Raw genomic sequence first — 27,090 nt, forward strand, 5'->3', positions numbered from 1 at the left:
GGCACCGCCAAGAGAAAAGGCAGGTGGGAGAAGCTAGATAATGTGGTGGAAGGCCAGACAGGGGCAGTAGAGAGAAACTCAAGAGGATACATCCTCCTAGGGATGCAGTGTCCTCCCTACTCGGGGGCTGGTCTCAGGTAGCTTCCTTTTAACTATACTCTGTTACAGGATCCTCTTTTCCTCACCTCCACCACTTGTGAAAATCACTCCCAATGACTTTCACCTTTTCAGTTCTGTAAGTCTTCCCATTCATCTCCCACAATAATTCTGCTTAGCTATAATGCATACAGCAATACATTTAAAGATATCTCTGTGGACCCATAAACAGAATGTATATGTATAACTGCGTTTTCTGAAAAAAAGATTCATAACATTATCCCAAATTGCATATTGTCCCAAATGCCAGGGTGTGTTCTAGGTCATCTCTCTGGCTCAAGACCAGCCCAGAACATATTTTCTGTTCCAGTAGAAACCTCTTGGATGACCTGTATCATGCTATGCCTAGGTGCCACACTTACCTAGATTTTCCTTATTCTAAGAATAAGAACTTTTGTTTTTAAAACAGTATCTCACTCTGTTTCTGGGGCCAGATTGCAGTGGCATCACCATAGCTCACTGCAACCTCAAGCTCTTGGGCTCAAGCGATCCTCCTGCCTCAGCCTCCTATATAGCTGGGACTACAGGCATGCACCACCCTCTGGCTAGTTTTTCTATTTTTAGTAGAGCTAGTGTTTCATTCTTTCTCAGGCTGGTCTCGAAATCTCAGCTTCACGCCATCTTCCTACTTCAAGCGATCCTCCCACCTTGGCCTCCTAGAGACTAGGATTATAGGCATGAGCCATTGTGCCTGGTCAGAAGTGTTTTTGAGACAGAGTTTCACTGTGTTGCCCTTGGTAGAGTGCCGTAGCATCACAACTCACAGCAACCTCACTCTTGGGCTTAAGCGATTCTCTTGCTGCAGCCCCCCAAGTAGCTAGGACTACAGGCACCCACCACATGCCTGGCTATTTTTTGGTTATCATTGTAATTGTTGTTTAGCTGGCCTGGGCCAGATTTGAACCCACCAACCTCAGTGTATGTGGCTGGTGCCATAACCATTGTGCTATGGGCGCTGAGTCAGAACTTTTTTTTTTTTTTAATTTCAGATTAACATGAGTGTACAAATGATTGGGTTACATTGTGTTTTTAAGGTAAAGTTCGGTGTAGGTGAGCCCTTTACTCAGGGGGTGTGCTGTATATCCTTACTAGAACTTTTTAAAAAATAGAGATATAAAGAAAAGGATCCATGCTGCTAGGTCCTTACCTGTGTGTTGTCCTCATAAAGCATGATGACAATCTGGGTCATGTAGTTGAGTTCTGAGATGGCACTAAGATAAGCCAAAGCTCGCTGCCACTGTGCATCCTTGGTCTCCTACCAAACAGAAAAAAAAGGTAAGCCAATACCCAAGGACAAGGGAGTCAGGGAATGGGTGGGGAGCCAAGGAGAAGAGAGAACATTTGCAGTAAAAAAGAAGCACGAGGAAGAGAGTAAAAGAATGCTTGGAAAGGAGGTTCACAGGCTAAAGAAGAAGGATTCTTACATCAAGAAGTCCCCCGTAACGGAAGACACTGAGTAGGGAGTGGACGTGGCTCTCACTGGTGAAATAGAGACGTGTTCGAACATGGCGGCCTGGGGAGAGCACTCCTCTGGAGTACCTAAGATAATAGCTAAATCACTCACACAGAGATAATCGTCTTCCCACCCTTCTCCAAACTCCCTCCCCCTCAAGCACTTCTCTCCTCTCCATTCCATGATCCCATCTATTCTTATTCCCCAAGCTACCCCAACCTTGATTCCCCCAGCTCCCTGACATACCCCTCCCTCCATCCAACACCCCTCCCAGCCCTCCCTCACAGGGGATGCAGCTTGTTGACAGACTCATCCTCGTGGGTTCTTTGCAGGTCAAGTAGTATCTTCCGCAACAGTGGAAGACAGAAGCCCACAGCAATTTCCAGTTTCTCCTCCTGACTGATCCCGTACTCCTAGGGGCCATAGGCCAGGAATAAGTACCAGTGAATCTTGTTTTCCTCATGCCTTGTACTCTCAAGATCTTACCTGTCTTCACCTCAGGTCTAGGGTTTCTTTCATATCTACTACATTCCCCCTCCTCCTGGTGTCTCCTGAATTAGCCTCTTGTACTTACCCAGAGCCAGAGTGGACCCTGAGAATTATAGCAACTCAACTAATTCCTTCTCTATGTTTCCTTCTCCTGGTTCCCAAATCGTCCCTCTGCTCCACCTTTTTTCTCCTTCCTGCCCCAATGTCCTTATCCCCACGATAGATCCCTTATACAAAACACACCTGGGGAATGACCACATCAGCTAGTGCCTTAGAGAGACGTAGCAACTCTGCTGTGCCTTGAAGTCCCAGACTTGCATTGTGCTGCACATCATACTTGACACAGTCATAGATGTCAGGGATCTTACTGATATCATAGCGGCCACTCTTCTGTCGGAAGTCACGCTCCAGTTTGCTCCAACGCTGTAGCATTAGCTCTAGTGTCTCACTGTGATAGAGTTGCAGGTCTGGAAGGAAAGCAGCAGTCAGATAGAGCCAAAAATTTTGCCTAGAACGAAATAATCTAATAACTTCTAAGGAAAACCAGGAGAGAGCAAGCCTTGTTTCAGGCATTTAGGAGGGGACACAGGAGTAGATAAGAACTCTATCCACATGTGAGACCTGAAAGGGAAAATAGCAGTTTTCATACCCACCTAAAGACTTGGGGTCCTGCATCCGTTCCTGGATCTGGTGGGTAAGGTTTTCAATCAAGGCAAACACCTGATCACAGACCTTCACAGGATTCTGGATGATACTCATGGAGTTGAGCAGGGAAATACTTCCAGTGGGAGCTAGCTGTGGGGAATAGAGAAAAGAAAAGCAAGATAAGCTCAGGCCCAAATGCCATATTCCTGTTAGCTTATTATAAAGAGCCTGTCTGCAATACAGATCAGTACGGTTCACTCCAATGGGCATTCTTAGACTACTGGGCATACTAGCTGGTCTAGGGCCTTCAGATAAGGGGACTGCTCTGGCACACAGTCACCTAAGAGATGTTGATCTTAAACGCCTTGGAGTCCAGAGAAAACATTATAAAACAGATCTTAGTTCTTTTCTTGGAGACTCTAAAATACACATGGAAAATGCAAAAGAATACACATTGTAGCAAAATTCCTCAAAGCCTCAACAGAATGTTTTCATGAGTAGATATTAGAGATAACACTATCTTGTTCCTCTAAGTAAGATACTAGCCTGAACCCTGAGTGGAAGTGCTGCCTTGGAGCTGGGTTCCAATTCAAGCTTTTAGGATAGTCACAGTCAAAGAGGAATAGGGAGAGAGAAAAAGACTGTGGCGAAATGAACTATTCTACCTGGGTCCTCACAAGTTCCATTCTTGTAAGCAAAAGGTGGCAAGAGAAAAAGAAAAAACTGCCTTAGCTTTTTTGGATTTGACAGTAAACAATGAACTGGAAAACAAGGGAGCAAGATCTAGACCTTTAGCAAGTCCTGCTCAGAAGAGAACACAGAAAATGCTATGCACTTACAACAATGTGCTTAGCTACTCAGCTTATTTAAGAGCCCATCAGAAATAGTTACACAACAGTGCAAATGTACTTAATGCCACTGAATTATATATTTAGAAATGATTAAAGTGGTATCATCATTTTTTAAAATAATTTTTTAAAGAAACTATCAGAGGCTGGGAGGCATCTGTGGTTCAGTGGGTAGGGTGCCAGCCCCATATACTGAGGGTGGTGGGTTCAAACCCAGCCCCAGCCAAATTGCAACGAAAAAGCAGGCGGGCGTTGTGGTGGGCTCCTGTATTCCCAGCTACTTGGGAGGCTGAGGCAAGAGAATCGCCTAAGCCCAGAAGTTGGAGGTTGCTGTGAGCTGTGATGCCACAACACTCTACCAAGAGCGATAAAGTGAGACTCTGTCTCTAAAAAAAAAAAAGAAAAAAGAAACTATTAGAGGCTCAGAGCCTATAGTTTATTAGTTAGGGCACTAGTCACATACACCAAGGCTGGCAGAGTTTGAACCTGGCCGGGGCCTGCTAACAATGACAACTACAACAAAAAAAATAGCTGGGCATTGTGGCAGGCGCCTGTAGTCCCAGCTACTTGGGAGGCTGAGGCAAGAGAATCACTTAAGCCCAAGAGTCTGAGGTTGCTGTGAGTTGTGATGCCACAGCACCCTACCAAGTGCAACATAGTGAGACTCTGTCTCAAAACAAAAAAAAAGAAACTATCAGAAATGAGGAGTGGGAAGTGTGGAAAACCACTGCCTGGATACAATTGTGGCCTGGATACACTGAAAAAAGAATGACTATATTGGGTAATGGCACCTACTGTGATTAACACTGTGAGGCGGTGTAACATTGTTGGCTCTGGAGTTATGTTTCTTGGGTTCATATTGGCTGGGTGACCTTGAAAGTCACTTAAATTATTTTGAGCCCATCTGTAAAATGGGAGGAAAATCCTTGTGGTCCACAGTCCTTGTGGTAGATTAAAATGGCCATTAATTCTTTTGTCTAGCTCCCCCTCCCTTGAACCTTGGCTGTCCTGTGACTGCTTAACTAACAAAAAAATCCTGAAGTTATGTTGTGCTAATTCTGGGCCTATGGCTTTAAGAAAGCTTGGAAGTTGCCCAGGTGCAGTGGCTCCCTTCTATTACCCCAGCACTTGGGAGGCTGAGGTAGGTAGATTGCTGGAGCTCAGGAGTTTGAGACCAGCCTGAGCAAAAGTGAGACCTCCTCTCTACTGAAAACAGAAAAAACTAGCTGAGCATCGTGGCAGGTGCCTGTAGTTCCAACTAGTCAGGAGGGTGAGGGAGGAGGGTTTCTTGAGTCTAAGAGCTTGAGGTTGCTATGAGCTACGATGACACCACAGCACTACCTAGGGTGACAGAGTGAGACTGTCTCAAAAAAAAGAAAAAGAAAGGTTGGAAGTTACTGCTTTAGGGGAGCCCTAAACTAACATTTAACAAGTCCAGTTATCATGCTAGAGATATTACATGAAAAAAACATGTGGAAAAGAGAGGCTCTGACATTGTAAGGAGAGAATGAGGAGGGAGAGAGTTAGCCACAGACTGATTCTAATCCTTATTTATCCTACTTAGTGTGAAGAGTCATACATTTTGTGGCAAAAATGTTACAGCTTTTGTGTTTGGTATAGCTTTGGCTCAACTATAAGTATGTTATGTAATATGAAATATTCACTGTATTAATGTGTAAAGTCCAAAAAATTAATTTTAAAACACAACTGATCCCAAAGATTTTGAATAAAAAAGTTTCCATTATCTATCTCTCATAGTTTTGGGCTCAAATGATCTTGCTTGGGGTTTCTCCTGAAATGTAACATCACTTGAGCCCAGAACTGTGAGAGATAATGAAATGGTTGTTGGTTTAAGTTACTAAATTTGGAGATAGTGTTTTATACAGCAATAGACAATGGAAACTTTTTAAAATTCAAAATCCTTGGGATCAGCTGTGTTTTGGAATTTACTTTTCGGACTTTACAAGTTAATACAGTGAACATTTCGTATGTTATAGAATATGTGTACTTTCAGCAGAGCCCAGGGTGTAATCAAACACATTAATAAAAAGTCTGCGATGATTTACATCAAGCTTGGCTGTCAAATGAGTCTTGACAGCAAACTTATAAAAATATTTTTAATTTTGAAATTGTGAATATGAGATTGAGACCTGTACTTATCTCAAAGGGTGGCTATAAGGATTGTGTAAAACAGCAGTTCTCAACCTGTGGGTCGAGACCCACAAGAACTATAGTAAAAGGCCACGGCATTACGAAGGTTGAGAACCACTGGTGTAAAACAACTAAAACAGTGCCTGGCATACTATTATTATTGCTTATTATTATTACCTAGAATTCTAGTAATTTGGTGTCCAGGGTTCTATGGGCATAGAGATAGGGAGTGCCTGACCTGATCGTAGTCCTCAGGGCCAAAGGATGCATCCTGCTGCAAAATATGGTGCAGCCGAGCCTTCACTCGGTGCTGGCAACTGCTCAGAGAATCACCGTCACTGTCCAGGAGCCCATTCATGTTAGCACTCTTCACCATTTGCACCAAAATGGGTGTCAGCTCCCCTTCTAGAGCCAGAAGGCCCTGGAGTGGAAGCACAAGGTCTGTTAGTTTCCCTTCCAGACCAGTCCCCCTATGCCTAGATGGTCCCAAGGATCAAATGGGAGCTGGCTTGAAGACATGAAGCAGAGGTCAAAGGGCCATCTCCTACTAATTATTCTTAGTTCATTCTCAGCAGTACAGAACGAGGTCAGACACAAGTAGAAACTTTTCTGAAATTTCCAAACTCTATTTCTCTATGTAATGGTAGCTGGGACTGTGGAAAAACTGTAGTATGCACCTTGGCAAAGGCAGCAGCAGTCATCTGGACACGGCCCTCATCGGAGGCATAGATCTTGAGATCATGGCGGAAAGTGCTATGGAGACGAAGCAGTCCACAACCAGGGAAGCCGGCATAGTCACCTGGGAGCCAGGAGGAGTACCAGGAATGGATGGCTATAAATACTCATACGGAAGAAAAAGTATGCATTTCCCCTACCTTCTCACTGCCTATGTCCCCTGATTTCCCCCAACTTATTCTCTAACCATTTTATCCCAACCCTGCTAGATATGTACCCCCCCCCCCCCAACCACTCACCCTGTCCTCCAGGGTACATGCAGCGAAAAGCTCGTCCCAGCTCCTCAGCCTGAACACGGCCAGCAGGAGTCAGTTCTCCACCCCACTTCAGTACCAGCAATAGAGATGGGGCCAGGGTCTGCCTCTGTGGATCTGAGGGAATCCGAGGAAACCAGAAGAGTAATTTCAGATAATATAGACGCCATCTATAGGCTCAAGAATAAGAGATCTGGTGGGGCCGAGGGAGTGGACAAAAAGAAAAAAAGAGAACAAGAGATCTGAGTGGTAATGGGAAGGGGGATTATATCTTACCTTGCCCCTCATTAGAAGCTTTTACTCCATGAGGGTAGTAAGTCAATTGCACCTTCCGGTTGATACCTGAGAAGTGACCATACCTGTGGGGCAAACTCAGTTTACTTTCTGTCTCAGCACCCCAATTCTCACTCTTATTGACTCCCTTTTGTTAACCCCTTTCTCACATCTCCAAAACAGACTTCAGCTGCTCTAGCTTCCCAGTCTTTTCCTCGATCTCACCACCTGGTTCTTTCTCCAGTTCAGCCAACAATAGTCTTGTGATGTCCAGTACTTCCTAGAGGAAATAACAGGGTATCGATGCAGGAGGCCAAGACTGGGCCAATTACCTTTTCATTCTAGTCTGCCATCAAGACCAATCCCATACCTTCTATCTTTCTCAGCACTGCTCCTCCTGGCTGGATTCACTACCTTACCTGGAGCTGCTCAGGTCGCTTGAGTTTTAATTTCCCTGTCTTGTAGCCTCCATGTTTTTCAAATAGAGTAAAAAACCTGAAGAAGTAAGCAGAAGCTTCAGTGTAGGGTGAGACAGACAAAGCCCCTGGGTGCTGCCTGCCCCCTCTCCCCCCATCTCTCTCATAAAAACCTACTTGTCTTAATCAGGTGACTCGGCTTGGCACCTGTAGCTCAGTGGCTAGGGTGCCAGCCACATTCACCAGAGCTGGCGGGTTCAAACCTAGCCCAGGCCTGCCAAACTACAATGGCAACTACAACAAAAAAGTAGCCGGGTGTTGTGGCAGGCGCCTGTAGTCCCAGCTACTTGGTAGGCGGAGGCAAGAGAATCACTTAAGCCCAAGAATTTGAGGTTGCTGTGAGTGACATAATGAGACTCTGCCTGAAGGTGACATAATGAGATTCTGTCTCCAAAAAAAAAAAAAAAATCTGGTGACTCTTTCTACCTTGGGTGTGTCACCTCCATCTTCATCTTCTGCTTAGGAGTACGATCCCCATGACGGATAATTGCAATGACACAACGAAGTTCCATCCTAAGATTAGAAATGTTATCAGAGCCGGGCGCGGTGGCTCACGCCTGTAATCCCAGCACTGTGGGAGGCTGAGGAGGGAGAATCGCTCGAGCTCGGAGTTCGAGACTCGCCTGAGCGACAGTGAGACCCCGATTCATGAAAAAAATGGAAAAACCCAGCTGGGCACCACGGCAAGTGCCTGTAATCCCAGCGGCTTCCGGAGGCTGAGGCAGTGGGGTGCCCGCAGCCCGAGTCTGAGGTTGTGGTGAGCTACCACGCCCACTGCACTCTGCTCAGGGGCATAGGGTGGGACCCTGTCTCAAAAAAAAAAAAAAAGTAAAGAAATAAAAAATAAGTAACGAAATAAAATAAAAAAGCCAAAAAAATAAAAAATAAAAAAACCAAAAAAAAAAAAAAGAAATGTTATCAGATCCTCTCCCCTCTTTTCCCACTCTCACCCTACCTCCTATCATCACATCCTACTGGACGTGTCAAGAAACAGAAGGAAAGAGATCTGAGATTAGGAACCAAGGTAGAGTTAAGGAGATTGCCTAAAAAAGGCCCACCAGGCCTCACCAGTCAGGACTAAGGACTAAGGACTAAGAAGTAACTGCTGGTCTTAAGAAATCTCATGGGTCTTGGGTGGTGCCTGAGGCTCAATGGGTAGGGCATGAGCCCCATGTACCAAGGGTGGCAGGTTCGAGCCCAACCCAGGCCAAACTGCAATAAAAAAATAGCTGGGTGTTGTGGCAGGCACCTGTAGTCCCAGCTACTCAGGAAGCTAAGGCAAGATAATCACCTAAGCTCAGGAGTTGGAGGTTGCTGTAAGCTGTGATGCTACAGCACTCTACTGAGGGCGATAAAGTGAAATTCTATCTCTAAAAAAAAAAAAAAAAAAAAGGGCGGCACCTGTGGCTCATTGGGTAGGGCACCGGCCCCATATACCAAGGGTGGTGGGTTCAAACCTAGCCCTGGCCAAACTGCAACAAAAAAAATAGCCAAGTGTTTTGGCGGGCACCTGTGATCCCAGCTACTGGGGAGGCTAAGGCAAGAGAATCACCTAAGCCCAGGAGATGGAGGTTGCTGTGAGCTGTGATGCCACAGCACTCTGCCGAGGGCGATAAAATGAGACTCTGGTCTGTACAAAAAAAAAAAGAAAGAAAGAAAGAAATCTCATGGGTCTTAATGGGATTACTCCAGATTTTTTCCTTTTGCTTACATAGTGCCAGATGTAGTAGGGACAATCGGAATGTCCTCAGCCTCTGTGGGGATGGACCAGGGGATCTGGAACTGTGGGGCAAGTTCCCGCATTATGGTGTTACTAGGAGAATAAACACAAAGAAGCTGTGTGAAATGAACAAGCCACAACTACACATATGAATGAAGCTCACGAAAACAAGCAAGCTGCGGAAGAATACATTAATATAAACTCTAAAACGTACAAAGAAAGACCCCCATATATGTAGTACAAATATAAAGAAGAGCATGGAGAAGACAAACACCAAATTAAAGACTGTGGTTCCAGGGAGTGGGGAAAGGCTGCAACCAGCAAAGAATCTATGGGGGCTTAACCATATCCTTAATATTTTATTTCTCAAGCTAGGTGGTGAATACATGGATGCTTACCATAGTCATTGTGCCTTTTATTTCTGAATGGTTTAAACATGATTACATGATGAAATTTTTCTTAAAGATAAGTTGCAGAACAGTATTATAGTATGGTCACATTTAGTAAAGTAAATATAGTTTGTTAGCATGTGGCAGAAGAAGACAAATTGTTAGGTCTAACTCCCAGAGGAAGTGAAGTGCTGGGAAGACAAAAGGACTGAAGAGCTCTTTTTCTTTTTTCTTTTTCACTTTTAAATAATTTTTACAATATATAAAATAAAGCGAAAGCTTCCTAACACTCTTCTCTCAGCCCATTCTCCCAAGCCCAGACCACTATGTCTTTTACCCCAAAATCTTGGCACAGTCATCATAGTATTTCATAGAATTCTTGACAAAACTGAAGCCGTTGACATCACACACAAAAGAGTGACCATTGGCACGAAGAAGGTCAAACCCACAAACTGTTTGCTGCAGGGGAAAGAGGAAAAATGAGAACAAAACAGCTACTCTTTCTTCTCAGAGCCCTGCTCCTCTCTCTCTCCATTCCACAACCCTCCCTGAGCCTTCCTCTACCTTAAAAGCTACGCAGACTTTCCTGGCCACCAGCTTCTCCATGGCTGTCAGCATGACTGGATATCGAATCTCTTTCCCCTCACTATCTCGTTCAACCTTCCCATCCAAAGCTGGCGATTTTCTAGCTTCAGCATGGGCATAATCTGGCCCCACTGTATATACCTGCAGGTACATAGCATCACTGAGTATGCCCACAGCTCACCCTGTATGTGAGAAGACAATATGAGCACTGGGTCTGTAGACTAGTTTCTGGGTAAAACAATAACAATAAAACAAAACGAAAGAAACATTGAGTGTTAAGAAAAAAGAGACTGACATTTTTCTTACTGAGCTCTACTGAAGTATCAGTATGAAGTTTTCTCCTTAATACTTCAGTACTATATTATTTAGTTCTTGTTAAAAAGTAATTTACCAACATCGGGCCATTTTCTGCCACCCTTGCCCCTACTCTGATGGTGAAGATAAGAATGTCTACACCCTCCAAATATTATCTTCACCTGAACACAAAAGCCAATTCCATTCACACGTTATTGTCGAGGACCCCATCCATACACTTCTACCTGCTTCCCAAGCACCCCATCCCTACCCAGACATTTGTAACCTATTAAATCCCTGTATCCACCATAACCTTGACATCTGTGCCATCCGTTGGCATAAACTCCTCATAGATGTATGACCCTGTCTTTCGGACGCTGCTTTCAGGAGAGTAGACACTGCTTCGGCTGCCAATCTTCAGGAGGAAAAGGAAAAAAAAAATGTTGCTTCAACTATCTATCCTGTCCCCAAATTCTCCAGTATCCTTCCCCATAAGTTCATCCTTGTCCTTCTACCTGTCTGACTCCCCAGATGTTCAAATGTCTCCCCCACCTTACGGAAGAGGCGCTGGCTTCCTCCTCCAGCTGAGCTGGGGTAGTAGATGTAAACATTGTGATCCTCTGCACTCACTGGCTTCTCCACAAAGGGCTTGGGAAAGACAGCTCCATTGACCTCTACCTGATCTTCGCCTTCTATCAGATTGCACTCTGAAAGGTGAATGTGTGGTCATTTGCAGGCCTAAGGTTGTATAATATTTCCAACTCCCATTTCCCTGGGATTTATTCTTCAAAACCCTCAAAATTTTATGACTGTATGTTAGTAATAGATGTTGTATTATCTATATATGGTATATAAATAGGTAACATCTATATCTACAGGTAATAATCTACATCTATAGGTCCCAGGCTCTATCCAAGACCCACCATGGCTCTAACTCTATCCATTATCCAATAACCAAAGCCCCACATACACAGGTGGTATACAGGAAACGCTGAGAGTATAGAGAACTAGGCTAAGTCATTGAAGGTGAGGAAGGGCAGAACTGGGCAAGGCCAGGCAACTCACCCTCAGGCCGGGCTGGGTCACGATTGAGCACAGCATATCGAGGCAGATCAATACCTTCCTCCTGCAGGATCCGGTACACCTCCCTCCTGTCACCCCCAAATAAATTAGCTGGGAAAGGCAGGGGCACAGTGACTGAAGGGAGAGGCTAGGGATTTCATTTGCACAGGGATTAAAAGACAGCAGGGCATAGAACTCATAGGGTATGGCATGAAAATCAGGCATGTTTGACTCTGCCTCTCCCAGAGTGGGTTCCCTACATGGTCATGATCTTGGCCACCCATCCCACTGGTCAAAAACCAGACAACCATACCTATCTTGGATGTAATACTGCATGGCCAAATCATTGATAAGAAAGGGGTTTCGAAGCTTGGAGTAAGCAACAGCTTTGTCTAGAGGAAAGCCTAGGATGGAAGAAGGACATAAAGAGACCAAAGAAAGAGAATGAAATAGAGTGATAAAATAGCAGAGAGATAAAGAGACATATTAAAGCTATTAGTTGCCACTGAGCTCCTCTACCCATCCAACGCAACGCTTATCCTCTTGTACCACTTCCCAAGTATAAGATATTCATCAGGAAAAAGTAAAACAGAAATTATTTTTAGGGTTCTTCCAGAAACCAATTCCGTTAGAGAGCCAAAAAGTCTTAGAGTTGTCCTGAGGTTCAAACAATGATTTTCAACTACTGTACTGGCATGGCATGTGAGAATCCTAGGAGCGCCATGAAAATTTTTAAAGATCATTAATTATTTTTGAAAGAAGTTGAAAGCACAGTACATATATATTTTTTTCACTCTTTTTTTTTTGATCAACATAATTTAAGTGTATCGTGAGATAAAAAAAGGTTAAAAAAACACTGGGTTAGAACATGGCCTTTAAACTACCCCCAGCAACCCCTCCAAGATGTAGGGAAAGTAAACACCTTTGTATTTTTCTCTAGTATGTCAGGAGGCACTGAAGGCCTCTTTATTAAGGAAATAACACAGTAAGACTCATTTCCCAATCCAGCATGCCCACCACCATTCCTTCCCGTTTTCCTTCTCAGAAGACGCCAACCTTTGGAGTGGAACGAGATGAGGCAGTGGCAGGATGGCCAGTTTTCCACAGGTTCATTAAGGATCACATCTTCTCCCAGGATGATAACAGTCAGGTAGTCAAATCTGCAGAGTCTCTCCAGGATTTGCGTCATTGGCTTGGACTTGGATTTTTTGGTCATGGCACAAATGCCAACAATGATCTGAGGTTCTGGAGGCTACAGAGAGGAATTGCTATCAGAAACTCAGGAACTTCCCAGCTATATCACCCCACCAGAGAACACTGTCTTATCTCCTCAGGGCATGGAGTTTCTTTCCAGGACTTTAGACCTATGGGGTAAAGAGTGACTCCTAACTTCAGTCTCAAAGAAAAGCAATCTAATCAATCTCCACTGCCCCTCCCCTAAACAAAGGTAGAGCCTGTTTATGACAGGAAGCCTACACATTTTGAAAGGACAGAGAGGTGGCTCCAGCCAATGGAATCTCAACTCTCTAAGATAGATGCCCCAACACCAAGTTACATCATTTTCTCTAATCTTACCACTTCATCCTCCTCGTCCTCAAGGAGCTCGTTGTCACTCTCTTCTGTCCTCATGCCTATTCCACGGGTGCCCAGCCCCTCATCTCCAGCTCCAAGGAAGAAGTGGGCCGTGGCACTCTCGCCCTCACTGGCCGTCAATGACCACATCCCCGCCGGAGCACCCACTCATCCCGCTCTGCAGAGGAGGGCACCCCATCAGTTCAGAATCCAAGCCCCCTGGCAGTGGGTGGGAATGGGGGATGGGAGTGAAAAAATAAGAGGGAACTAAAAAGGTACTAGGGGAAACAGGAAACAAAGCTATAGCAAGAAGACTCAACAAGAAAGGAGGCATATGGGCTATGACTTGAAATAACTGAAAGAGCCATAAAAGAAAAGCAAGGTCTGTCTTTTCCTCCCTGCTCATGCCCACCCCAACCAAGAAATCGGTAAGATCAGGAAATTAACGCTTACAGTGCTGGCATGCCCCTGATTCCGCCAGCAGAAAACAATGTTAACTCCAGGCAGCAAATGGAAAAGTCAGTTATTCAAGGAAGGCTACTGTTGATTCCTACCAGAAAAGAATGTTAGAGTGACATTTCAAACTTTGGATTCGTTCCACAATTTTCCTACCCATTCTCTGCCTCCCCACAGTAGTGCTGAACTCAAGGATTTAATTCAAGGGCAGAGGAATTAGAGAGCTCAACTACCTTTGCATTTAAACCCAATCTTCATTCCTACTAAGGATTAACTCAAAAAATATTTATTGAAGGCACATACATTCTAAGCATTAATCAGAACATTAACACCCCCACCCCAAAACCCATACTCCCTTTCTCTCCTTCATCTACCCTACCTTGAAAAACAGTTGCCCAAATCCAGAAAATCTGCTCGAGGAAAGGGGTCTAGTGCTGGTTGGGAGGTTGAAGATTAGGCATCTATACAATAGTCTCCAACTCATTCTCAAACTGAAATCTCCATGTTCTCTCTACTGTCCCCTAGTACTACAGAACCAGTGCTGGTCTAGGCCAAGGGCCCTCACATCAGAAACAAAAGTAAAAAAAAAAACAAATAAAAAAACCCTAAAATTGTATCAGTAAGAATATATTAAGACTTTCACATAAGTCAGAACAACTTAGCAGTTCCACTTCCACATACATACAACTAGAGTAGCAGTTCTCAATCAGTTGTGATTTTGCTGCTGCACAGGGACATATGGTAAGAGACATTTTTGGTTGCCAGAACTGGAAAGATTCTATTGGTATCTGATGAGTAGAGGCCAGGGATGCTGCTAAACATTCTAAAATGCAAAAGCTATCCCCCTTGCACAAGAATTATACATCCCAAAATGTCAGAAGTACTGAGGGGGGGAACCCTGCTGTAAAGAAACTATCCTATGTAAGACTTGTGCAAGAAAGTTCTTAACTCTCTTTATCTCACTGTTGGTAATGGGAAAAACTGAAAACAACTCAAGTGTCAAAAGTAGAAGCATGGATAAATACAGTGTAGGAGATAGAAATATTAGACTAAGCAATTTAAAAAATGAATCCATGGTGCGGCACCCATAGGCCAGGACTACATACACCAGGCTGGTGGGTTTGAACCCAGCCCAGGCCAGCTAAGCAACAATGACATCTGCAACAGAAAAATAGCCAGGCGTGGTGGCAGGCACCTGTAATCCCAGCTACTTGGGAGGCTGAGGTAAGAGAATTGCTTAAGCCCAAGAGTTTGAGGTTGCTGTGAGCTGTGATGCCACAGCACTCTGCCGAGGGCCACATAGTAAGACTCTGTCTCAAAAAAAAACAAATAGAATCCAAGCTATATGTAATAAACAGTTTTCAAATGCAGCCTGCAGAAATATATATGCAGTACAACTCCATTTGTAGAAATTTAAAAATTACATATTGTTTATGACTGCATGTATAATTAGCAGAAGTATAAAACCATGGACTTAAGAAAGATATCAAATTCATCAAAGAGGCTACTTTTAAGAAGAAGGGAGAATGAAACTGAGAAAGACTCAAACGGTACTTCTTATCTTATCTATACAATCTTATCTATAACGTTTATTTCAGTTTTTAAAAAGACATGAAGCAAATATATAAAAGGTTAACATTTGTTACTAGAGAATCATAAGGATATGAGCATTGTTATTTTCCCAAAATAAAACTGAGTCACATATCAACAATTTTCTATGATCACCAAAAGTTTTCACAAACACCGACTCTAATGAAAGCCACAAATTCCTTAAGTAAATAAATTTAGTCTTATAGATTTTTCAATTATTTTCTTTAATTTAATTTAATTTTTTTAGTGACAGGTCTTGCTCTGTTGCCAGGCTGGAATGCAGAGGCACAATCATAGCTCACTGCAGCCTCAAACTCCTAGGTTCAAGTGATCCTCCTGGTTCAGCCTACTAAGTAGCTAGGACTATGGCTACACACCACCACAACTGGCTACTTCTAAAAATTTTTTTGTAGAGAAGGGTCTCACTATGTTGATGTGCTGGTCTCAGACTCCTGGCTTCAATCAATCCTCTTGCTTCAGCCTCACAAAATGTTGGGATTACAGGCATGAGCCATTGCTCTTGGCTTCTATTTTTATTTTAAATTCTTCCATTACAACTGGGGTTTGCAGCTTTGACTAGAAAGTTATAGCTGATCTTTATATAGACCTTGACCTTTTCAGCCTTCATCATCTGCTGTTTCTATTGTTCAAACACCACAAGAGGCACAACATTCTCTTTAGACTTAATATTTTCAGTTGTGCACTGCAGGTCTCATATATACACTCTCCTCCTAACTAATAGGCTATTTCTTTGAATTCTTTTGCAGTGATCTGACCCAATTTCCATGACTTACTGTATTCCCCAGGTCCCTATATAGTTCAAGCAATTAAAATTTTGTCATACTCTTTATCCAGTCTTTGAAGCAGGGACTTTCTCTCATATCTAAGATGCCTAACCCTTTACCCTGCTTCCACTAAGACTTTCCTGGGTTTCTACTGAATGTGCAGTCATATTCTTGAAATTCTATTACAACTCTGTAATGGGGAATGGTAAGTAACAGAATGGGGAAGAAGAGCCTGTTTACAAATAACAGGACTGGAGAGAAATGAAGGGTCTAAATTCATAGTTAACAAAGCAAAAATAGAAGTCTGACAGAAATAGCTGTGCAATAAGCCAGGATTTATTTAGATGTACCTCTGAGAGAAGCTGGGATTTAATTTGGTGTTCTCACAGCCACGTCCCTGTTTTACATGCTCTTCTTCCCTTGCCCCTTGCCCCCAAACTTTGTTGTGAAAGAAAAGAAAACTTCAGACTCTACACTGGGCTAAAGGGCAGACTTACTTTGATGTGAATCAATTCGAAAGAAAAAAAGGAAGAAAGGAAGGGCGGCCCCTGTGGCTCAAGGAGTAGGGTGCCGGTCCCATATGCTGGAGGTGACGGGTTCAAACCTAGCCCCAGCCAAAAAGAAGAAAGGAAGCAAGGAAAGTAGGTAGGAAGGAAGGAGAGAGACAGTAAGTAAGGCAAAGAGGGAAGGACAGGCAGGCAGTCTTCTCAGGAACATCTATTGTATGTTAAATCAGATCTGGGTAGAAGGGTAGAAGGAAGGGTAAACCTTGTAACTTCTTTACCCCCTTAGAATTTAAGACTGCTGGCATAGTCCTCTAATGTCCTAAATCACTATGCACTTGATGGCAGGCTCCACCAGTAGTGAAGGGGAAATAACAATAAAAATTCCAGGCAGGAACACATCCAACACAGAAAAACTCAGGCCACCAGCACTATTTCCTTTCCGGCTTCAACAGTGGACCCATGCCTTCCTTTTTTTTTTTTTTCATGCCTTCCTTCTTAATGCAATTTCTAATATTTCATACCTATTCCTTACTTCTGACATTGATCAACTATGCTCATACCATGTTCTCAGTGTCAACTTATTCTGCCTTCTTTCCTCAAATTGCTATGACTCTTCATTTACTCCCTTAACCACTCCTAACACTGACTGCTGCCCCCCATCCCAAATCACTGGTCAACTAATTCAATTAATCAAAGTAATTCTCCCACTCACTGTCCAGTATTAAACAGTCTGTCAAACCCTCAGAGCAGCCACCACCCTTGTTAACTTCTTTACCCTCAATCACCCCCCATAATGACTGCCTGTCATCTATTCCTTCCTCACACTACCACCCTCTCTCGAGGTTCACCTCTCTTCGCAACAACCCACTCCTCAAGTTGACCTTCCAGTCCCAACCCTCTTTGCGCAGATCCCCTCCAACCTGATCCTCTCCGGTGCAGACTCGACTCCCTCCAACCTCATGCAAGCCCCCTCTTCCTCACGCAGACCCTCACACACCCATTTCTTCTCTTGCCGACCCCCTCCTCTGTCCTCGCCTCGCACAGATCCGGATCACGAATACCTCCCTCCGGAGCATCGCGACTCCACTAGCCTTTGCCCGCCCCCGCCTTCCCGGTGTCACTCTCCCTACGCTGACATTGAGGCCTCTCCGCTGGGCCTCTTTCCGAAGCTGCCCCCACCCGGGACTAACCACGGCCCTCAGTACCGACCGAGCCCACTCGACCCAGCCCACCCCCTCGGATACCGCCCCCAGCCCCCAGCCACTCCCCCACTGCCCCCGGCCCTCACTCACCCGCCTCCCTCCGCTCGCGCAGCCGAACCTGCCGGCAGCGACCCCTGACGGCGGCCCAATCAAAGCGCGACTTCTTTGCGGTACCACCAATCAGCGGAGGGCGCGCACCAGCCGCAGTCAGGTTGCGTTGGCCGGCGCTTCTGTGCGGAGGAGGGTGGCCTCTAGTGGCTCTAGGGGGCATGCCACCTAATGCGCCCTACAGTCTCTACAGTCCAGGTGCTTGATCCAGAAAAGTTCCAGTGAGATGAACAGAGGGTGAGGTGGGGGGAAAGGCAGAGGCCGAGTTTGTGCCATTGCACCTCTTCCATTTGTTTCAAAAGACAAAACGGGCTATGATATGCCTAGAGACCAATTAATGTAAGTTGAAATGTTAACAATGTAAGCAGGAGTCATAGGGAGACTGGAGACAAAGAGAAGCAGATAAGAAAGTTAAGGGAAGGAACAGAGATTTATTTATGGAGGAGGCAAGAGGATGGACGTGGAAAGACTAGACAAGTTGATTCCTATCTCCACGCCCAGCTTTTTCTCTAAGTTCTCCAAGCTTAAAACCAAACGAAACTGAGTTTGAATCCCGGTCTTACTTTTAATAACTGTAGGGCTTGGGCAAGCCACTTGACTCCTCTGGGCCTTCATTTTTCTCATCTGTAAGAGAGGGGTTAATTTTTTTTTTCTTTTTTGAGACAGTCTCACATGTTGCCCTCGGTAGAATGCTGTGGCATCACAGTTCACAGCAACCTCCAACTCCTGGGCTTCAGGATTCTCTTGTCTCAGCCTCCCAAGTAGCTGGGACTACAAGCACCTGCAACGACACCCGGCTATTTTTCTGTTGCAGTTGTCATTGCTGCTTAGCTGGCCGGGACTAAATTCGAACCTTCCAGCCTCAGTGTATGTGGCCGGCGCCATAACCACTGTGCTACGGGTGCTGAGCCCTGTAAGAGAGGGATTAAGCCTAATTTATAGGTACTGATTATGTGAAAGTATTTTCTATGTATCATTCTTAACATTATTCTTGCATCTTCATTTTGGTTTCCCTAGTCCAAAACAGCTCCAAGGTCCCTGCTTCTTCTCTTCAACATGAGGGATCTTGCCACTTTACCAGTTAAGTGCCTCATTGTATTGACTGCCAAGATCTGTTGAATAGAGATAGCAATGACTCTAAGGACTGGCTCTAAGAAGAATAGACGCCTTCCTACTTCATGTTCAGGCTCATACCTCTTCCACCACTCCAACCCTTCAAGTTATTACAGAATCTTCCAGGTATTTAACTTCTCTTGCCAATCCTCTAAAATGTATACTCTATCCCTAGTCATCCACTGGAACAATCCAAGTCAGTGAAATAACACATATAAAAGTTTCTTATAATTCTAAATTGCTTTTAAAACATTAAATATTGAAAATAATAAGCACCAAATCAATTAAATACTTATATTACTTTCTATATGATATAGGATAATTTTAAATGAATATTTAAATATTATGGACCTGTCTGAGACTCATAAGAATAAGACTCACAAACAATATTTGTGTATATGTGTTTTTTCAGTGTAGTTATAATTCATACTGGGCAGCTATTCTCTAAACAGTAATTTCTCTAACTCCTCTAGCTGTCTTATTTCTCCTCCTATAATTGTCTCTTACCACCCCCATCTCCTTAATCTTAGTAACCACCCTCTCAATCAAATAACAACCCTGCTTCTCTGGAAGATTATCTCCCTTCTTTATCTAAACATACACCATTCCAAGAAGTTACATTTACTTACTCATAGCTATTCCTTAACCTAGGTAAAGAGCCTCCACAACACAGGTAAGATTTTCTATTTGTCCAAGAGTGACCACACTACAACTGCATAATTCTGCTGTCTGCTGTCTTACCAGGAGGAGTTAAGTAATGGACTCAAAAGAGAGGCGAATGCTTCTAAGGATACCCACAAATGAGGAAGGTAGGAAAAAAGATGCAAGGGAAGCCTGAGGGGAATGAGAGTTATATGGGGTGGGGTGGGGGTCTCATTAGTGGTGCCAGAGGGCAATGTGAAGGGAATTGCTCTCTCCCCAGTCTGCTCTCTTAAGATCCATGCGTGTATCTTACTGTCTTGTAGGTGCATCAAGATAGTTGAGAGAAGGGACTAATACCACCATGCCTACTCCATCTTAATTGGCCCTCCATACGGAAGCCTCACATCCCTGTTTCAACTCCAATATTCATTCTCCTTCTTGCCAGAACAAAAGTCAGATCATACCTAGAACTGTGGAAACATGATCCTCTCAAATCTGAATATGCACTTTATGAGGAGAGGAGGAGAGGGGACCAGGAGGAATCCAAAGATACCCTGATGACCTTATGCTCTAGCGCACCACTGGCCTTTACACGCTGGGTTAAACACATGTGGTGCCTGGAAACCTGTGCCTGCCTGTTCCATTCTCACACCCAGTCACCTTACCACACCCTTCACCTCATCTCCAGCCCAGGAACTAGGAGCTACAGAGAGGGAAGAGGAGGGAGATCAGGAAGAGGAAATGAAGTAGTCCCTGCCCAACCCCAGACCCACACCCAGTGCAACCAACAAGTAGGCAAGCTTGTGAGGGGACTACTCAGAGGGAGTCCTGTGAGCAGCAAAAAGATCTAAGCCTGGAAAAGAGGAAGAGAAGTAAAAGATCAAAGGTGAGGTAGGGGATGGGTTGGAGGGTGGGAGAGGGAAAAAAGTGGGAGGGGATTATGAAAATCGAGGCAAGAAATAGCAGGGCTTCAGACTGGGGGGCACAGTGTGGGTGGGAGACAACCTAGCTGAAGTAAGAGTTAATATTTCTCTGATCTTCTCAGGGAATTCTTTTCAACCTTGGAAAGAAGAGCACAGGTGTGAGAAGGAGGCGCCTTGGTCCTCTTCCTGATTCTAAGGAAAAGGTGACCTTGAACCAGCCAGTGTCTATCCCGGTGTCTGCCTCTAACCCTGAGCTTTCTCTGTCTTCCTCTGGTATCTGTTTATTCTGCGGTTTCCCCGCAGCAGCCTCCCCTGGAGAGATGGAGAGGTTGTTGGGGCAGGCCCAAAGCAGAGGAGAGGTTGGGCAATGTCACCCTTTTACACCCACAGAGTAGACGGATCTGGTTTCCGAGTTAAACCTAGGGAGCTGGGGGAAGGGTGCTGGGGGCTCGCCAGTCCCCGCGGGTGCTGTCCTTTACTTGGTGCTGAAATCCATGGGCGGCCTCATCCCAGGTGGGCCTACATCCTTGGCCTTAGGGTCGGGCTGATTACCTGGCCTGTGCTGCCCACCCTCGCACGCTCATACCTTGCACTGTGGCAGGCGGGAGGCGGGGCAAGTGTGAGCCCCACCCCTGGAGACTGCGGCTCCGCTCCGGCCTTCCTCTTTGCCAGCCCGCCTGCCTGCCACCAGCTCTTTGCGCTGGTCCTGCAGTCCGCTTGGTACTGGATCCCCCTCTGGTTCCATCCTCCACACCGACCCCCGTTTCAGGTTCAGCCTCCGACCCGCTCCGGCCCTCAGTCTGTCCGGTTACAGCCTCCCTCCCGATTCTTGTCTTGCGCCAGCTCCTGCTCCGGGATCCCTTAGCCGGACCCCAAGCGATGGCTGGTCCCTTCTCCCGTCTGCTGTCCGCGCGCCCAGGGCTCAGGCTCCTGGCTTTGGCCGGAGCTGGGTCTCTCGCCGCTGGTTTTTTGCTCCGCCCGGAACCTGTACGAGCCGCTAGTGAACGACGGAGGCTGTATCCCCCGAGGTAGGGGTGACTGAGCGCGGGGCGTGGAGGGGGCGCGGGGTGGGAACGAAGGTGAGGATGGAGAAGAGAACCCGGGCCACAGAGAAGAGCTATAATCATGAAGGCCCTGGAGCAGGGGAGCTGTACAATTTGGAAACCTCAGTGGTGTGGGGGGTAGGGCAAAACCATAAAGCAAGAGCATTCCTGGGGACCTGTCAAGACCAGCTTCGGCCCTGCAAGTTCTAGCTATACCGCTGCCCAAATCCCTAATTGTAAAGCCAGGAACTATCCTTTTTGCTCTCCTCTGTCTCCTTTACCTGCTGTTCTTCTCTGTTTCCTGAATTCCCCTCCATAGTCTTTCCCCTCCTCCATCCCTAATGTTGTGTTCATGGGAGGAAAGAACTGAGCAGGTCTGGGGGAACTGAGCCAGTCAGCCAGAGGCAGCTAGAACTGTTGGGAAAGAATAGACCCTGAAAGTCCCTAAAGAGATTACCAAGGCTTAGCCTCCTAATTCCCCCTCCTCACGCGGAGCAAAGCCAGACATGGCTAACTGGACAGCTCCCAGCTGACTACACTGTGCCTGGGCCCCGGCCCTCCCTCCATGGTTACTGAGTACCCCTTCCCAGCGCTGAGTACCCAGACCTCCGAAAGCACAACAACTGCATGGCCAGTCACCTGACCCCAGCAGTCTATGCACGGCTCTGCGACAAGACCACACCCACTGGTTGGACGCTAGATCAGTGTATCCAGACTGGCGTGGACAACCCTGGCCACCCCTTCATCAAGACTGTGGGCATGGTGGCTGGAGATGAGGAGACCTATGAGGTATGGGACCCTCAGAGTCTCCCTGGTGATCCACCTCATCTCAGTGATCCCAGCTTCTTCCCCTTAAAGACCCCTCACTTTCCCTCAAGACTCTGAGCCATCTATACTCAAATTTTCTGACATAGTGAAATCAATTCACAATTGAAGTCTGAGAAAGGTTTTCCTCCTCTTAACCATTTCTCCCTGTTAAATCCCCCTCAGGTATTTGCTGACCTGTTTGACCCAGTGATCCAAGAACGACACAATGGATATGATCCTCGGATAATGAAGCACACCACTGATCTGGATGCTAGTAAGGTGGGTTAAATATTCCACTTCTGATTTGCATTGCCTGTGTACAGCATCTATCTCCTGATTCATGGTCATTATACTGCTGAGCTTTTAATCTTAATGCTGAGAAAGAATCAAATCTTAAGGTATAGCATACATGGAGATAAGAAGGTAGATGAGAATGACCATGCCCCAAGGTGGGCATTCAGGGGAAGGGTATGCAATGCCCCCTTAATTGGTGCCCCCTTTAATTGACTAAAGGGCCTCTCCCTCCAAAGCATACAGGAGGAGGAATACCTAAAGAATAGGTATTTAGGAATACCTAAAGAGCCCTCTAAATCTAAGGTCTCTCCTTCCCCAAAGGTCCACTTGTGTTTCTGTGTCTTTTTTTTTTTTTTTTTTTTTTGTAGAGACAGAGTCTCACTTTATGGCCCTGGGTAGAGTGCCATGGCCTCACACAGCTCACAGCAACCTCCAACTCCTGGGCTTAAGCGATTCTCTTGCCTCAGCCTCCCGAGTAGCTGGGACTACAGGCGCCCGCCACAACGCCCAGCTATTTTTTGGTTGCAGTTTGGCCGGGGCCGGGTTTGAACCCGCCACCCTCGGTATATGGGGCCGGCGCCCTACCGACTGAGCCACAGGCGCCGCCCCGTGTTTCTGTGTCTTATATTCATTTATCTTGTCCCCCAGATCCGTTCTGGCTACTTTGATGAGCGGTATGTATTGTCATCAAGAGTCAGAACTGGTCGAAGTATCCGAGGACTCAGTCTGCCTCCAGCCTGCACTCGGGCAGAGCGACGAGAGGTGGAACGCGTTGTGGTGGATGCACTGAGTGGCCTGAAGGGTGACCTGGCTGGACGTTACTACAGGCTTAGTGAGATGACAGAGGCCGAGCAGCAGCAGCTGATTGACGTGAGGGCTTTTGAGAGGGAGCTGGATGGGAGGAATAGATAGAAGAGCCAGAGGGGAGGCTGGGCCAGATGAGATGCATGGGCTCTGAGAGGCTGGGGGCTGCCATAAGGATTCTTTTTTTTTTATTTTGGCCGGAGCTAGGTTTGAACCCGCCACCTCTGGCATATGGGACCGGCGCCCTACTCCTTGAGCCACAGGCGCCGCCCAAGCCATAGGGATTCTTAACTGAAGTGCCTTCACTCTCCTCAGGACCACTTTCTATTTGATAAGCCTGTGTCCCCATTGCTGACTGCAGCAGGAATGGCTCGAGACTGGCCAGATGCCCGTGGAATCTGGTATGAAGCTACTCCTTACCTCTTTTGTCCTCGTGCCCCCATAAATGCTTTTTTTACTCCATCTCCCCCAATTCTTGCCTTGCCTCTTGAGCTCTGTCCCACCCTCTCTCTTCCCCTCAGGCACAACAATGAGAAGAGCTTCTTGATCTGGGTGAATGAAGAGGATCATACCAGGGTCATCTCCATGGAGAAGGGTGGCAACATGAAGAGAGTGTTCGAAAGATTCTGCCGAGGACTTAAAGAGGTTGGAGAAGAGTGTATAGAGGAACTAGGTAGCAGGACACAAGGAAAACCGGAGGGTAGCATAGGTAGATTGACTACATAGCTTATCAACCAACTCAGGACACTGCTGATAGTAAAGAGTCACCATTAATCAATCTAGGAAAAAACAGGATATAAAGTCACCCTAAGGATAGGAAGAGAGAAAGAATTTCAGGACCCTAAGGAGTTAAATGGGGCTGTTGCCAGATAAGGCAAAGCAGGAATAACTGAGATGGCAGGTCAGTGCCTGAAGTGTGTGGTATGGAATGGTGGGGTGGGCAGATAAGAAAAATGCATCAACCTAGATTGATGTAGGGGATGAGAGACTGGTGTGTTCGTGATTGTAACGTAACCACTTAGTTCTCAGCCAGGGTAAGCTTGACTCTGGATTCTATCATTCTGGCTAAAGTATCATGTCTAGGCTTTAAGCTGAGAGTGGGAGGAAGACTGGAGAAGACATAGAATGGCTCAAGTTCCAGACATGGCTCTAGATGAGGGGTTGAACTGAATCCTCGGTCCTTTGTGGATTGGGTCTCCATATTTAATTCCACATTAGAAATCCCCGTAAACCCAATTCTTACTGTATGTTCTCATATATACAGTTCTATTTTGGACTCGCAAGGAAAGAGAGCTCCTCTTTTAGATTCTAGCTGAGAAGTATCTACATTTTTGAGCAAGTAATAGATAACATATTCTGACTATGAGTGGGTAGGGAAGTACTGGTTAAATCATATACCTTAGTTTTCTCATCTGGAAACAGGATAATAAGATTTTCTATATGTTAGGTTGTTGTGGGGGTTAAGTGAAATAATGCAGGTCAAATACGTGGTCCACAGCAGGTGCTCAGTGAATGTTAAAGTGTTAGCTTGATTTATTCTGGATGGAAGAGGTTTCCCCTCGTTCAGTGTGTAAGATATGCCCCCAGGCCACGGTTCTTTCTGAACCATAAACAGGGTCCCTTTACTCAGGGTAGTGGTCTTTGTGTCCATCGCTTTTATGGACCCCCATCTTCAATTCTAATAGTCATCTTCATGATTAGGATAGTTAAGTAAAACAAAAATACTGTTCCATGCCCACACTCTCTCACACACGTACCTATGAATCTGGCTTTTCTATTCTGTTTTGACCTTTTTCTCTGCTTTCTCACATGTGCCCCTTCTATGTCTCTTCTTATAACAAATCTTGTACCCTCATTTTCTGTCTGAAAAGACCCTTCCAAGCTCTAGACTCATTAGCAGGGCAGAGAGAATCAATGCATTCAGAATTCACTGAATAATCAATCCCTTCTCAGTTCAGTTTACCGCCTCTGTTCATGTCTCTGGATGACCCTTAATGTATCACTCCCTCAAGTTTCTTTGCTTCCACACACAAGATATTTTCAACAATCTTACCATTATGTATATCATAATTTTACAACCTGCGTGCGTGATAATGCGTTAATGAATAATATCATTCATTCACACCCAAGTTTCTGTTCTAGACATATTTCTAGGGTTCCTATGAGTCTAGCTAAGGGAGGATCGACATATTCCTGATTTTTCACTAACAGAACCTTTGTGGACTCAGGTGGAGCGGCTAATCCAAGAGCGTGGCTGGGAGTTCATGTGGAATGAGCGTTTGGGATACATCTTAACCTGTCCATCTAACCTGGGCACTGGACTTCGGGCAGGAGTGCACATCAAACTGCCCCTGCTAAGCAAAGTAAAGGAGTTGTGGGATTAGAGAGGAGTGTGAATGAGGAAGGGGAGTGTGGATGGGGAGGGAGTGGGACCTTTGGAACTGGGTCAAAGATGTGACTAAAAGGTCAGAGCCAGATGTACTGGCTCACACATATAATCCCAGCTACTTGGGAGGCCAAGGTGGGAGGATTGCTTGAGGCTATGAGTTTTAGAACAGCCTGGGCAACATAGTGAGACTCCTGTCTCTAAAAAAATAAATAGCTTTGGCGCCTGTGGCTCAGTGGTTAGGGCGCCGGCCACATACACCAGGGCTGGCAGGTTCAAACCCAGCTGGGCCTGCTAAAAATGACAACTACAACAAAAAAAATAGCCGGGTATTGTGGCAGGTGCCTATAGTCCCAGCTACTTGGGATACTTGGAAGGCTGAGGCAAGAGAGTCACTTAAGCCCAAGAGTTTGAGGTTACTGTGAGCTGTGATGCTACGGCACTCTACTGAGGGTGACAAGTGAGACTCTGTCTCAAAAAAAAAAAAAAAATTAAAAAATAAAGAAAAACTAAAGGGTGAGAAGAAAGAGTTTTGAACAGGTTCAGGGTTCTTTCAGGTAGGACCAGTCTCTGCCTTTATTGGCCCTGTCTCCAATCCCTATCTCTCCTCTAGGATAGCCGCTTCCCAAAGATCCTGGAGAACCTAAGACTACAAAAGCGTGGCACTGGAGGAGTGGACACTGCTGCCACCGGCAGCATCTTTGACATCTCTAATTTGGACCGACTGGGCAAGTCTGAGGTGAGATCCGAAGGGATTAGTGTGAGGAGAGGTGGAGGTCTGTAGGGGTTGATATGTGATGCTGAACGAGCCTCAGGAATATAATATAATCTGAAATAAAATTCAGGTTGAGTTGGGAGACGATTGGAAATGAGTTCCCAAAACAGTCAAGTCAGTCAGTGCTAAAGAAAGAAAGTCAGATTGTGGGAAACAGAGATCAAGGATTAGTATCCTTCAGGTGGAGCTGGTACAACTGGTCATCGATGGAGTAAACTATTTGATTGACTGTGAACGGCGTCTGGAGAGAGGTCAGGATATCCGCATCCCTGCACCTCTCACCCACAGCAAGCATTAACTCCCCACCACCAGCAGATGACTCAAGATCCCCAGCACTTCTGCCCATTCTAATGGTGGCCCTTTCTACTTGCCGTGGACATGCCCCACTCCACCCCCTTCCTCCATCTTAGTAAAGCCTCCTTGCTATGCTCCAGCTGTCTGTGTTATTTTTAATGGTGGGGATGAGGAGGGAGCAGCCTCCAGGAAATGAAAAGAGGCAGTAGGGTATTTATGATGGAAAGACACTCCAGATAAGGCATGCCAGGAACACTGAT

The 27,090-nt window shown here is 45.6% G+C and overlaps 2 protein-coding genes across 28 annotated transcripts in view; one reads left to right on the forward strand and one right to left on the reverse strand.

Annotated features, from left to right (window-relative positions):
- Positions 1-21,264, reverse strand: part of PPIP5K1 (diphosphoinositol pentakisphosphate kinase 1) — a 64,240-nt gene extending 42,976 nt beyond the window's left edge. For 15 of the 27 annotated variants that reach the window (XM_053595728.1, XM_053595727.1, XM_053595721.1 and 12 more), the window contains exons 1-23: positions 17,732-17,772; positions 13,556-13,652; positions 13,106-13,280; positions 12,587-12,782; positions 11,844-11,934; positions 11,534-11,619; positions 11,021-11,175; positions 10,782-10,883; positions 10,154-10,315; positions 9,927-10,048; positions 9,192-9,293; positions 7,907-7,993; positions 7,424-7,499; positions 7,175-7,284; positions 7,008-7,090; positions 6,717-6,848; positions 6,420-6,541; positions 5,981-6,163; positions 2,752-2,893; positions 2,342-2,565; positions 1,895-2,022; positions 1,581-1,695; positions 1,304-1,411 (exon numbers count right to left, since the gene is read on the reverse strand). In XM_053595728.1, the coding sequence (XP_053451703.1) occupies positions 1,304-1,411; positions 1,581-1,695; positions 1,895-2,022; positions 2,342-2,565; positions 2,752-2,893; positions 5,981-6,163; positions 6,420-6,541; positions 6,717-6,848; positions 7,008-7,090; positions 7,175-7,284; positions 7,424-7,499; positions 7,907-7,993; positions 9,192-9,293; positions 9,927-10,048; positions 10,154-10,315; positions 10,782-10,883; positions 11,021-11,175; positions 11,534-11,619; positions 11,844-11,934; positions 12,587-12,782; positions 13,106-13,252 (2,673 nt within the window). In that variant the 5' untranslated portion in view covers positions 13,253-13,280; positions 13,556-13,652; positions 17,732-17,772. The other 12 variants (XM_053595726.1, XM_053595722.1, XM_053595714.1 and 9 more) reach the window with 8 other exon arrangements.
- Positions 20,235-26,966, forward strand: LOC128588937 (creatine kinase U-type, mitochondrial). The gene is made up of 11 exons (XM_053595743.1): positions 20,235-20,390; positions 20,550-20,630; positions 21,271-21,455; positions 22,061-22,259; positions 22,461-22,556; positions 23,220-23,441; positions 23,691-23,776; positions 23,897-24,020; positions 25,604-25,738; positions 26,375-26,500; positions 26,718-26,966. Exons 3-11 carry the CDS (start codon positions 21,307-21,309, stop codon positions 26,832-26,834), a joined length of 1,254 nt encoding a protein of 417 aa, XP_053451718.1. The 5' UTR covers positions 20,235-20,390; positions 20,550-20,630; positions 21,271-21,306; the 3' UTR covers positions 26,835-26,966.
- The last annotated feature ends 124 nt before the right edge of the window (positions 26,967-27,090 follow it).

This window comes from Nycticebus coucang, chromosome 6 (assembly GCF_027406575.1).
Source record: "Nycticebus coucang isolate mNycCou1 chromosome 6, mNycCou1.pri, whole genome shotgun sequence".
Lineage (NCBI taxonomy): Eukaryota > Metazoa > Chordata > Mammalia > Primates > Lorisidae > Nycticebus > Nycticebus coucang.

What these genes read in the sequence shown, in the direction of transcription:
- LOC128588937 (XM_053595743.1), top strand. Translation starts at nt 21,307, where the DNA reads ATGGCTGGTCCCTTCTCCCGTCTGCTGTCCGCGCGCCCAGGGCTCAGG. An exon ending in AGCAGCAGCAGCTGATTGAC is followed by an intron (nt 23,442 to 23,690) that starts GTGAGGGCTTTT and finishes CACTCTCCTCAG; the next exon opens with GACCACTTTCTATTTGATAA. An exon ending in AACTGCCCCTGCTAAGCAAA is followed by an intron (nt 25,739 to 26,374) that starts GTAAAGGAGTTG and finishes TCTCTCCTCTAG; the next exon opens with GATAGCCGCTTCCCAAAGAT.